A 13599-nucleotide genomic window follows, 5' to 3' on the forward strand; every position below is an offset into this window, starting at 1 on the left:
ACAGAGGGTTCCAAACAAGATGAACCCAAAGAGACGCACACCAAGACATACACTTAAAATGGCAAAAGGTAAAGGTAGAGAATTTTAAACGCAGCAAGAGAAAAACAAAGTCACATTCAAGGGAACTGCCATAAGGCTGTCAGCTGATTTTTCTGCAGAAACTTTGCAGGCCAGAAGGGAGTGGCATGATATATTTAAAGTGCCGAAAGGGAAGAACTTACAACCTGGGATACTCTACCCAGCAAGATTATCATTCAAAATTGAAGGAGAAATAAAGAGCTGCTCAGACAATCAAAAACTAAAAGAGTTCATCAATACTAAATTGACCTTACAAGAAGCATTAAAGGGTCGCCTTTAAATGAAAAAGAAAAAGCTCCAATAAGAAATTACAGGAAGGGAAAAATCCCACTGGTAAAGGCAAGTATATAGTAAAGGCTGTAGATCAGCCACTTAAATAAGCCAGTATAAAGGCTAGAAGCCAAAAATTGTAAAATTAACTAAACTACAATAAACAGTTAAGAGATAGACATGAAGATGTAAGATATGACCTCAAAAACAAAATGTGGCAGGGAGGAATAGAAAATGTAGATCTTTTAGAATGTGTTTGAACTTATATGACTTAATCAGTTGAAAACAAGTAGATATAGTTATAGGTCAACATATATGAACTCCATGGTAACCACAAATCAAAAAACCTACAGTAGATACACAAAAACTAGAGAGAAGGGAACACAAATATATCCCTAAAGAAAATCATCAAACAACAAGGAACAAGACTAAAAGAAGAAGAAAAGAACAGAGAACAACTATAATACAAAACAACCAGAAAACAAGTAACAAAATGACAACATACTTATCAAAATAATATTGCTGTGGACATTAAAATGCTAAAGCATGGGGTTTTTGTTTTTTGGTGTGAAATTGCTGGGTCTCTGCTTACGTGTATGTTCAGTTATAGTAGATATTGCCAAGCAGTTTTCTAAAGTGCTTCACCAGTTACATTTGCTTCACATTTTGCAAACATTGGTTATTTATTTTTAATTATCTTGTGTATGAGTAGTGGTATCGCATTGTAGTTTTAATTTCCATTTTCAGTGGAATTTTTTTTGGGGTCGGTAGCTTGACAGTGATTCTAAAGATCATTTGGGAAAAAATCAAAGAGTGATTATGGCCAAGAAGACTTGCAGGAGAAAAGTAATGCAATGTTTTATAATTTTTATTGGAGTATAGTTGATTTACAATGTTGTGTTAGTTGCAGGTGTACAGCAAAGTGAATCAGTTATACATATACATATATCCACTCTTCTTTTAGATTCTTTTCCCATGTGGGTCATTACAGAGTAGTGAGTAGAGTTCCCTGTGCTATACAGTAGGTCCTTATTAGTTATCTGTTTTATATATAGTAGTGTGTATATGTCAATCCCAGTCTCCCAATTTATCCCTGCCCCCATTCCCCCCTTGGTAATCATAAGTTTGTTTTCTACATCCATGACTCTATTTCTGTTTTGTAAGTTCACATTCATTCGGCAGATATTTATTGAACATGTTTCACTCTCTGCCAGGCGACAGTCTGGAACTTGAGGATATAGCAGTGAGAAAGGAGAAAAGTCCTGTCCTGGCAGAGCTTTCCCTCTAGTTATAGCAATTAAGATGCATGTAATCTTGCAAGAGTAGACAGGTCAATGCCTAGGATAGACCTGAAACATTTCCTGCTGTAGTGATGACAGGAGCTGTCAGCCCATCCTGGCATTCTCCCATGGAGTTTGGTCAGAGTACATCTTGACCTTAGGAAGCCATTGACGACCGATCAGAAGTGGTACTGAAGATGGACTTGCTTGCCAAGCCTTTCCCTGGTGACCATATGATAATTTAGTATGTGGTAAACATTACATCCTAAATGGGGGAAGAGAGAATGATTTGATGTATGATCCTAGGACAACCAAGAGAGTAAGTAGAAAAGACTCAAGGTGGAGGATACTTTTTCAGACCACATAGAAAAACAAAGTACCAATAATGTACTGAAACTTAAAGGTAAAAGATAAACCTATTCAAGAAAAGCTAAGAGAAAACGTGGGTGAATATTTAGTCTTGAGATGAGGAAGAACTAGTTTCTAAACTTAGAAGTAATGGAAGAAATTGCAAAGGAGATAAAAATCTACAGCCTCAATTATATAAAAATATTAAACTCGAAAAATATTTACAACAAGTATGATAGACAAAGGGGGAAAAGGCTATGTTCTCACACTGTTGGTGAGACTGTAATTGATACAATCTTTCTGGAGAGCAGTGTGTTAATAAGTATCAAGACCCTTAAAGCTGCTCTCCTTTGACTCAACAATTTCTCTTCCGGGAGCCTAGCCTTTGAAATTTGTCAGGAATTTGCACAAATGTTACATACAAAGCTGGTTACCTTAGCTTTTTAAAAAATACCCAAAACTGGAGATAATCCAGTAATCTAATAATGTCTACTGATGGGAGAAGAGTTAAACTTTTTAAAATAAATTAAACTGTTTTTAAATAAATAAATTATTCACTACTATAAGCAAACATAGGTATAATTCTAAATCATAGGATTGCTGTAATTAGAAGTGACATTTCCTTTATATTTCAGTCTTATTTTGCCTCAGTTAGGAAAATCAAAGTATAATCCTTCTACGTTTGCAAAAAGCCAAATTCATTGCTAACTGAAGAATAGTAGGATTAGTGGGCTGTCTTTGAGCTTTTCTTTTGTACTGTGCTAAAAAATGTTAAACAAAAACCAATAATCTAGATCATTTATAAAATACCTGTTGTGTGTAGGGCATTGTGCTAAGTGCGTTACATGATTGTTCATTTATTTCTAGTATCAACCTTAAGAGCAGGTAGTGTTGTTATCCCCATTTTACGGGTGAGGAGCCAGAGGCCCAGAAAGCTTTAGTTACTTACCTGAGGCCCTCCAGGTGGTTAGAGGCAGAGGCAGAAGCAGAGCTCTCTGCAGCCCAGGCCCGACAGACTCTAAAGCTCATAACTGAGTATCTAACCAAGAGCTTATCCCACATTGGAATGACTGAAATGTAGAAATGACAAGTGACTTTTTTAAAAATTAATTTATTTTTATTTATTTTTGGCTGCATTGGTTCTTTGTTGCTGTGCGTGGGTTTTCTCTAGTTGTGGCATGCGAGCTTCTCATTGCGGTGGCTTCTCTTCTTGTGGAGCATGGGCTCTACGTGCGCGGGCTTCAGTAGTTGTGGCTCTCGGGCTCTAGAGCACAGGCTCAGTAGCTGTGGCGCATGGGCTTAGTTGCTCCGCGGCATGTGGGGTCTTCCCGGACCAGGGATCGAACCCATGTCCCCTGCATTGGCAGGCGGATTCTTAACCACTGCACCACCAAGGAAGCCCCGACAAGTGACTTTTTAAAACAGTTTTAACTGGGATTAACTGCAGTTACAGAGGGAACAGAGATGCTATCATTGCACCTCTGTTCACTGTGCTCTCCCATCACTGTGGCTGCTGTCACCCAACTAGCTCTCTTCTTGTAGTTCATGGTCCTCATCTCTCCACCCCCCAAATCACTGTTTGATCCCAAGGATCAAGAGGCCCTCCCCTGCTCCACAGGGATATGTGTGACCCCCATGTTGTTTCTCAGCGTTTCCCACAGCCCCCGGTCCTCCACAGAACAGAAATGAGCAGGTTCCACTTATGTGAACTGGAACGTCTTGCAGGCAAGACCTGGGGGGACGCTGTGAAAAAGCATGACATGCCACCTTAATCTCTTTTTTTTTTTTGGCCACACTGCGCGGCACATGGAACTTCCCTGACCAGGGATTGAACCTGTGCCCCCTGCAGTGGAAGTGTGGAGTCTTATCCACTGGGCCACCAGGGAAATCCAGCCACCTTATTCTTGTTAACCATTTCTGCTGTAGAATGGAGAGGACACTAACCACAGCAGCATTTCTTACCTGCTTCCATAAAATCTCCCAGCAGCCATGTTGTTAACAGTTTGCTCTCCAGCTTATCCTTTTTTTTTTTTCAATGTTATTGCCTTTGAAACAGGAAAGGGGGCAAAAGAATTGGGTTGTTTTCATTCATGATTTCAGAATTCTACTTTTTTTTAAAAAAAACAACTGTATGTTCTTGCTAAAGAACAAGACAAAATTTGTCCTTCTAAATTTCTGTAAACCTGGGTTTCTCAAGCTCAGCGCTGTCGACAGTTGGCTGGGTGACTCTGTTATTGGGGTGGAGGGTCGTCCTGTGCACTGTGGGTATTTAACAGCATCCCTGGCCTGTACCAAGTAGATGCCAGTTTCTGCTTCTGCCCCTCCCCCCAAGTTATGACAATCAGAATTGTCAGCAGACACTGCCAGATGTCCCCTGTGAGGAAACGCGAAAACAGAGGCAGCTCAGAGCTAGAGAACTCCACCCCAGAAAGTCAGGTAACGTACAGAGAAGGCTCGTCCTTGTGCGTTGTGCTTGGCTATTGGGGACATTGGTGTATGTAAGCTGGACAGTCAGGCTAAGCTGCCTGCAGTTGAGAACCGCTGGTATAAAAATAAAACTCGGCAAACTTAATGGGGTTTTGCTTTTTATTTGGAGCGATGGGAAATAACTGTCCTTGTAAAGAGTATATTGTCATGTCTGATATTTTATCCATTGAATATTCTCCGCTTTTTCACATATTGGTTATATACTTTTGAGAACAAAATATATTTTCTCTCTCTTTTTAAACAGTATGCAAACATTGAAAAAAATGGTGAATTTTTCATGTCTCCCAATGACTTCGTCATTCGATATTTGAATATTTTTGGAGGAAGCCAGCCTAATCCAAAGACTGTGGAACTTTTAAGTGGTGTGGTGGATCAGACCAAAGATGGGTATGTTTATTTTTAATTATCTCGTTTAATTGTTTTTTGTTTGAAACAGCTTTCTGTTGCTTTAATGATTAGGAAGTCAGTGTTTACCTTCCCATCTCTTAAGAGCATTTTCTCTCCCTATTACAATTAATACGTTATTTTAGAAATAATACCCTTAACATTTCCTTCAGTGTTCTTATCACAGTTGGGGATTCTATATGTGTATTTCTTGACATAGTTTAAACAACTGTTTATAGTTTCACAACTCTTGCAGTTGAATGGTGTGAAGATGTACTCAAGTGTATGTAGTATATAGGTATTTTTGAAGGCCACTGTAAAAATTGTGAGTAAATTTAAAACATAGCTCTGTGAACTTTTCTACAGTCTTTCTCTCTGCTCAAGTAACTTTTAAATGTCACATATGATTAAATGCTCGAAATCTAACAGACAGAATAATGATTCCAAATCCCCAAGAAGGGCATTCTGCCCAAGCTGGAAGAGAGACACTGGACCATCTAAAATTAAATAGGACACTTTGCAAAATGCCTTTGGATTTTTTTTCCCTTACCAGTCTTTTCTGTTTACATTTTTAAAAATGAGTCATTCCTAAGTTGTATAAGAATGCAGTTGGGGCTTCCCTGGTGGCGCAGTGGTTGAGAGTCCGCCTGCCGATGCAGGGGACACGGGTTCTTGCCTCGGTCCGGGAAGATCCCACATGCCGCGGAGTGACTGGGCCCGTGAGCCATGGCCGCTGAGCCTGTGCGTCCGGAGCCTGTGCTCCGCAACGGGAGAGGCCACAACAGTGAGAGCCCCGCGTACCGCAAACAAAACAAAACAAAACAAAAAGAATGCAGTTGGCTTTTACCATTAAGTGCAAAATTTTGGACTCTTGAAATATTGGTAATACGACCGCCAGTGTCCCCTAATAACCAAGTATAATATATAAAAAGTAGCCTTCTGTATATAAACTGTAGTAGATCCAGCCATCTGGCCTTGCCACGTGCCAGCACCCGCTTTGATAGATTAAACCACCTGCCATTCTGGGGTGGTGTTCTTTAGCTTTGAACATTCTCTGTCGGTCCTGTGTCTGATTTTCCCGCATGCATGGGTTTGAGATGCAAACAAAGTAAACTCCAGCGCTGCAGTGCGAATGCCCTCAGTTTTACCAGCACCTTCCTTTTCTTGCTTATGCACCTGTTGTTCCATCATGCATGGAAGTAACCTCCTCTAAAGTGAAGGTCTTGCAAAGAGGGGAGTGCGGAGGAAATTGGCAGTTATACGTCTTGTAATATGCTGGCAGGTTGCTGGATTATATTGTCTCTGTTCCAGTAGCAGTTACTTGGGCTACTTCTGTTTTCTACCCCCCCAAGGTGGGATTCTTTGCTTGATAGGAAAATGTCATGTATGAGCAGGTCTTCCTTCCCTCACAGGACCTCTCTGGTGAGGTGCAGGGTGAGGCAGAGGTATATTTCACAGTAGTCCATTCAGGCTAAAGCTAGACAGAACATAGATTTATTCTAGCAAATATATATATATATATTTTTTTTTTGAGTAAAGTTTGGTTGCTTCCACATACTCTGTGCTTACAAGATTCAGAAGAAGTGTGACCAAGCTCATGTGCAATATGAATTATCAGACTCAATGTTTAAGATCTTTTTTTTCTTATTTGATAGTTAAAATTTTTAAGCTACAGGAAATTGAAAGAATTCAGTGAATGCCCAATAGATACCTTTCATCTAGATTGACTGTTAACTATTTTTTATTTATTTATTTATTTTTTGCGGTATGCGGGCCTCTCACTGTTGTGGCCTCTCCTGTTGCTGAGCACAGGCTCCGGACGCGCAGGCTCAGCGGCCATGGCTCACGGGCCTAGCCGCTCCGTGGCATGTGGGATCCTCCCGGACCGGGGCACGAACCCATGTCCCCTGCATCAGCAGGCGGTCTGTCAACCACTGCTCCACCAGGGAAGCCCGACTGTTAACATTTTTAACACCTGTGTGCCTTTTTTCTTTCTTTCTTTTTTTTTTTTTTTACACATACACTTTCTACACATGCACACACATTTCCTCTTTTGGCTGGACCATTTAACTATAAATTGCAGGCATCAAGATACTTCAGTGTTTGTCTTCTAAGAATAAGAACATTCTTCTTACCATTATCATACTTAGGAGGATTAACAATGGTGTGAAATATATAATATCCAGTCTATTTAAAAATGTACCAGATCTCTCCCCTCACTCCCCACCTCAAATGGCTCATTGCTTTTTGTTTTTTAAATCCAGGATCTAATCAAAGTTCTTGTATTAAATTTAGTTGTTGTATATCTTTTAATCTAGAACAGAGCCTTGCCTTTTATTGTTCTTTCATGAAATTGACTTAAAACCCAGGTCCAGTTATTTCGTTGAAGGTCCCGCATTCTGGACTTGTCTGATTGTTTCCTCATGACTTGGATTCATGATAGATTTTGGGTGCAGGTTAGGAAAGATTCTACTACCTATTGTATCTCCTCAGGAGGTACCTCGTCCCGGCATTGATGACACCATGGGTATCCTGTTTTCCAAGCAGCCTTTGACCCACTCGTTTTGGCATCCATGGTGATCCTTTGCTGAATCAGTTATTACATTGATGTTTGAAAAGTAGTGATTTTTCTAACTCTTTGTTTGTCCTCTATTTGTTGTCTGCCATTCTTCAGTAAAGAAAAGCTTTCTTCCCTCCACTCCCTTTTCTTTCTCTCTTAATTTTTTATATCAGTATAAACTCATGGAATTCTTTATTTTAAATTCAGTCCATTATAATCTATTACTGTGTTCTCTGAGTTGTTCAGATTGTCCCAGTGAGGTCAATGGGAGTCCCTTTAAGCTGGCTTGTACCCTCAGCCTTTGAGTACTCTTTGCTTTTGGTAAATAAGATGTTCCAGGCTCGCTTTGGATTTGTCCTGCTTCTGACCGGGAAATTACTCTTTTCTCAAAGAAGTCCTGGTTCCTTTCGTTTGGGACTGGTGCTTGGAAACAAGGAGCTAAGCACTGGCTCGTTGTTACCAGGGTAACTTTTCAGTGGAAAGAGCTGGGAAATATACTTTTAAAAAGTTCATAATGATATTTCCTATTTAAATTTAACATTTACAGGAGTTTTCCTTCTCTTCTATTTTGTACCTCTTTCTCTCAGTGAACATTTTGGTTCCTAGATGCATTAATTTTGTATAATTGTAGTATCTTGTAATGTACTTTGCTTCCTTTCCATCCCACCCCCATTAACACACATGCTTTTCCTATTTCTTTTTACATATACTCTTCAAAAATAGAGGCTTAAATTCATTAGACGTCAACAATGTAACATGCATTTAACATATATAAAGTAACATAACATGTATTTTTTTCAAGAGTTTATAACAAATATGAAACGTTAGCGTTCTTTTCCTGATTTCCCAGATGAGAACTGAGGGATCAAGCAGTTTGCTACCAAAAGGTGCCCAGGCTTGTCTGGCTCTAGTCCTAGGCCTTCCCAACTGTTCTGAGCTGCCTCTTCTCTCATAATCTCACAATCCTCTTTACCTTGACATTTTCTTTATGATTTTTTATTATCTTAAATCTTAGCATTTTACTGTGACAGAGAAAATCTTAAATGGTCTCAATCCTTTGCCCTATGAGTAACTTTTCTTTCTTTCTTTTTTTTTTTTTTTTTTGCAGTATTGACAGTGCATAGCTCAGGGAAAAGGGAAAACCATCACCCATAACCTTCTCAGCTTCCCAGATATTTTGAATTTTTTAGTATCTTCCATAATTTGTTAACCTGTATCAATGTTTTTCATAATTTGAATTCATTTTAATTGTAATTCTCTTTTATAATCTTTTCGACTGTATCAATTTTCCTATTTCCATATGCTGTTCATATGAACAGTGTTAAATAGCTTCATCATTTTCTATCAGATTAATATACCATACTTTATGAAATCATGCCCTTATAGAGTTATTTCAGTTTCTATTTTCTATAATAGATGCTATTGGAGTGAATATCTTCATGTATATGACATTTTTCCCTCTGTTTAATTACTTCCTTAGAAAGAACTAAGAGAGGGATTCCTGGGTCTAAGGGTAGAAATATTTTATAGCTCACCGTATGTATTGTGATAATTCTTGCCAAAAGGACTGAGCAATTGAAGAACTTGTCTCCGGTATTTAAGCTGACCGAGCTAGTAGCATAGGACCACTGTTTAAGACCCATGCAGATATTCCTGTGCTATTTTCCCTAACCCTGACACGCAGCTCCACAGTATTTACTTCAAAAATAGATATAATCATACATCTTTTCTCAGTGTAAAATGGTGAATGCCCTCATTTCCCCTTCCTTTACCTTTCCACAAGTCACACATCATCCTCCCAAATCAACTACTGTTCCTTGAAAAAATTACATGACAGAAGCCACGCAGTGGCCCACAAAAGCACAACGGCACACGCTGAATGAACAATGAGGAAGTGCTGGAGGACGTGCCATTGGTCTGGTCAGGCTCTTTTGGGGTGTGATCTCCTAGCTTGACTAGCCAGAGGGATTTTAGTGTATAACTTTATTAAAATTTAAAAAGCTATTTGTAAATTGACAACTTTAGGATTTAAAAATAATGACAGCTGTGCTGGCCCAGATGTCATGGTGATTTGAAATACTCATTTTTAGTTAAGTACTGGTCCCCCAGCTGTGGTTTCTTGAGTCCAAGGTCCAGGTCCTGCATATTTTACTATCTCCGGTGTCTAGTCCAATATCTGGCCTCTGTTTTGCATCAGTTTGTTGACTAAACTTAGGTAAATGTCCTGAGAAGTTTTTGCCCCCCTTATGTTATGAAAGCCCAGGAGTGTTGGGAAATGGAAGCTTTAGTTCAGATTTCTAGGTTGCTCATTGTGGGAGGCTCAATTATGGCCACCTGAAGATACCAAGATATCATAATCCCTGGAATTTGGAAATGCGACCTTGTGGAAAAAGTGTCTTTGCAGATGTGGTTAAATTGAGGATCTTGAGATGAAGAGATTAGAACACAACACTGGCAGGGGCAGGAGGCATTGTGACCACAGAGGCAGAGATTAGAGTGATGGGTTCACGAGCCAGGGAACACCTGGGGCCACCAGAAGCTGGAAGAGGCAAGGAATGCTTCTTCCCTAAAGAATCTCCCTTTGGATGGAGCATGGCTCTGCTGACACCTTGGTTTCAGATGTCTGGTCCCCAGAACTGTGATAGGACGAATTCCTGCTGTGCTGAGCCACCCACTTTGTGGTCAGTGATTGTAGCAGCCCTAGGAAATGAGTACCCTCACATAGGTATTTTCTTTGGGTAATGAGAAGGCCTGTAGTTGCGAAGAATTTTGGGGGGACAGAGACCAACCAGCCTAATACCAAAAGGGAGCATTTTTTTTCAATAGTAGCTTTTGGCTAGAACCAGGCATTTTCCAGGCAGAGACCCCTGCTGTAGACTGTCTCCTTGAGGGATGGCCCTTTCCGGAAGGCTTCAGCTCTGTTTAGTGTTGGGCTGAGCTTTAGCGTGGAGGTAAAACACCTGTGCACTGCATGAACTTACGGACTTGTTGGCAAAGGGACCTTGTCTTTCTGGAGCCCTCTTGACGCTAATTTAATGACTCATGAGGTTGTGGCTTGGTCAGCCTTCCACGCTGGGAGAATCTTGTGGAGGCCTGTCCACTCAGTCATTCAGCAGCTGTTTGAGAACCTCATCTCTGTGCCTGGCACTGTTCTGTATGTGCAGGATACCATGTCGAGTGGGAAAAAGAGTGCTTGCCTGCTTGGTGCTTCTAATTTAGTGCGGCAGACAGGTGTTAATCAGAGAACCACAAATGTGAACTGATGTTGTGATGGGTGCTATGTAGGAGAGACATGGTGTGAGAGATAGCAAAGGGGGCTTCATGCCAACTGGGAGGTCAGGAAAGACTTCCACCGAGTGACATTTGAGCCATGGGAGTTGGGAAGGTGACAAGAGGTGGGGGACAGAGGACAACATTGTAGACAGAGGGAACAGTGGCTGCAAAGTCACATTCTGAAATGCAGGGGCTGGCAGGCCTGGAGCATGGAAGGTGCAGGGCATGGGGGGCGGGGGTTGGTGGTAGGCGGTGGCCAGACTGTGTGGGAACTTGTACTTCATATTAAGGATTGGGGGTCTTTGTCGTAAGAGCAACGGAGAGCCATCAAAGGATCGTGTGAGTCTGGGGATTGGCACGATCTGCCTCTGTTAAACGTGGTCCTCGCTGTTCATATTCTTTGATTTCACCAGTCCTTACTCTCCCTTCTAATAGCCTGTTGTGTTTAGATTTCCCTGCATTCCACTGTTTTAATAGATTTAATATGAGTGTAATCAGTTTGTGAAGTTCCTGGAGGGTGCCCAGGCCTGGAAGCCTTTTGTAGGTGGACCTCTGGGTGAGGAGGATTTTCTGAGCCTCGGAGGAGGGAGATGTTGGGTTTGTCTGTATAATTTTTGAGATATCTTTTACGTTTGGTTGTCATTACGTTTTTGTTTAAAATGGGAATGAAGCTTTTTTAACTGCAATTTTAATACATCGTTCACATAGCTATCTGCTAAGAGCAAGGGAAAAATAAATTGTGTGTGTGTGTGTCCCTTTGAGCTTCGCCAACATGTTTGTTTCTAGTTGTTGTTCATTAACTGAAGTCTCATTAGAGAGGCTGGGGCTCAAAAGCAATTTGACTAGTACCTGGCCTCACGTGGAAAGACTAAGCATGGCCTGAATAAGCCGGAGGTGTTGGCTGCCTGGCCTCTTGGGCTCAAGATGCTCTCTGCCTGTTACAGGTCCGACCCCTGTCTGTGTGGGGTGGGCACTGGGCAGCTCTGGTATCTAATTTGTTTGCTAGGATTGCTGTTTTCCATCTCAAGTGTGGAATCTCTTTGCACTCCACGCAAAAACAAAAGTTGGTTCTTCTTTTGAAAAAGGGAATTTCAGAAATCCTGATTTCTTTGTTCTTTTTCTCGGACATTTTAATTATGAAAAATTTCAGTCATACACAAAAGTGAAATCCTGATTTCTTAGTGACAAGCTGACGCATTCAACTTAACACCTTGTCAGCCCCTATTCCTCATTGAATCAAAATGATAATGTAATCGTCATCCACAAATAAGTCTTTTCAGAGTACAGAGAATCAATCCTGGGACAATTCCCATTTTGAGGCATGAGGAATAAGGGTGTCAAAGAAGAAAAGAGAAAAAAAAAATCTCAGGTTTTAAAATGTGTGGCTATATAAAGTGTGTTCTCTGCCTTTCCTATGTTCGCTATTTATCCTTCTGAGAAGGAGAAAAAAAAGCTCCTTTAAATACTTCACAAGGTGAAGGAGGATATAATAAGGTTGTTGATGATAAAAGCATTTTTATATACCTGTTTTCACTTTGCGAGGCTGTCGCGATGAAATCCAGGCCTTGGCCGCATGCTGGGAGTTAATGAGGTTTACAATTGGCAATGCTTAAAGAGTATTAGGATAATGTATTTAAACATCAGCAGTTCACAGTCTGAAATGCTCATCATCTGTCAAACACAATCCAGAATCAATAAGAGGAGGTCTTTCAGTCTGCTAATGAGGAAAGTTTTCTACACTACTGGGGTGGACACAGAGTTCAGATAAACACCTGAAATTCATAAACTGTAGAATTAAGCAAAGGCATTTCTTTAATTAAAAAAAAAATTGGTACTAATCAACAGCAGTCACCTGAGAAGCTTAAATTTTCTTCTTAGTCATCAGACTCCCAAATTAATCTCCCAAAACAAAAAGCCTCATTAGCAGCTCTCGTTGAATCTGTCATTTTTTTCTTTCTCTCAAAGTGTCTGATTAACCCCCTTTCTTTTTGCATTACTCACTTTGTGTTAATATTTGATGTCTGAAATCATGGGGGGGGGGGGCGTGCAATGTGGTGGCTAGACGCTGTCTGTGCAGAGTAAATTAAAAAGAATTCTTAAAAAGGTTTGTATTATGTCGCTGGTATATTAGAAAACCTTTAGGAGTGTCAGGTGCCTGGGTTTATTTTTCTTCTTAATTCCAGAAAGCATTGATTAGTGAGTAGGTGCTGATTTCACTCCTCATTCATATGTAGGGATAGCCCTGCTTCTCTTTCCCCTTCTCCTACTAACCAAGCCAGGCCCTCATTTGGAGACTTGATTTCAAGGGAAGGTGAGAAATGGGCCATAGCTGGAGGTGGAAGGGAGGTGAAAGGGAGGGTCTTTTTAAAATGGGTAGAGGGCAGTGTAATGCATGCTGATGGGAATGACTACAGAGAGTGGAGAATTGACAGTGTAGGAGAGAAAAGGAGGAAATTCTGATACATTCTGAGAGGGAGGTGGCCTCTTGTGGTAACATGGAAAGTTCATCTAGAACAGCTGCTCTCAGAGTGTGGTTAGTAAACCCCCGGGGGTCTCAGAGACCTTTCTAAGGAGTCCGTGGGTTCCAAACTGTTTACATAAAAATACTAAGACATCATCTGCCTTTTTTTGTCCTGTTGTATTTGAACTGATGGTCTTAAAAGGCACGGTTTATAGAACTGCTGGTTAGCACCGATTCAGCAGCGACCCCAAGCCCAGCAGTATGAGCGGTCATCGTATGCTTCACTCACACGTGTTCACAATCATGGTAGGAACAGTGATGCCAATTCTGTTTCAGAGTGTCCTTGAAGAAGTAAAAATGACTGATTTTTTATTAAATCTCACGCTTGAATACATGTCACTTACAGATTCTGAGTGACTAAGTGCGAAGTATCCATAAAGACTGCTGGTTACTGTCCT

At 40.6% G+C, this 13599-nt stretch overlaps 1 protein-coding gene across 1 annotated transcript in view; it reads left to right on the plus strand.

The window, feature by feature from the left end:
* SLC25A13 (solute carrier family 25 member 13) overlaps nucleotides 1-13599 on the plus strand; it is a 203568-nt gene that overhangs the window by 40497 nt on the left and 149472 nt on the right. The window contains 1 exon segment of the mRNA XM_079932120.1: nucleotides 4708-4850. Within this exon segment, the coding sequence (XP_079788246.1) occupies nucleotides 4708-4850 (143 nt within the window).

This window comes from Stenella coeruleoalba (genome assembly GCF_951394435.1).
Source record: "Stenella coeruleoalba genome assembly, chromosome: 9".
Lineage (NCBI taxonomy): Eukaryota > Metazoa > Chordata > Mammalia > Artiodactyla > Delphinidae > Stenella > Stenella coeruleoalba.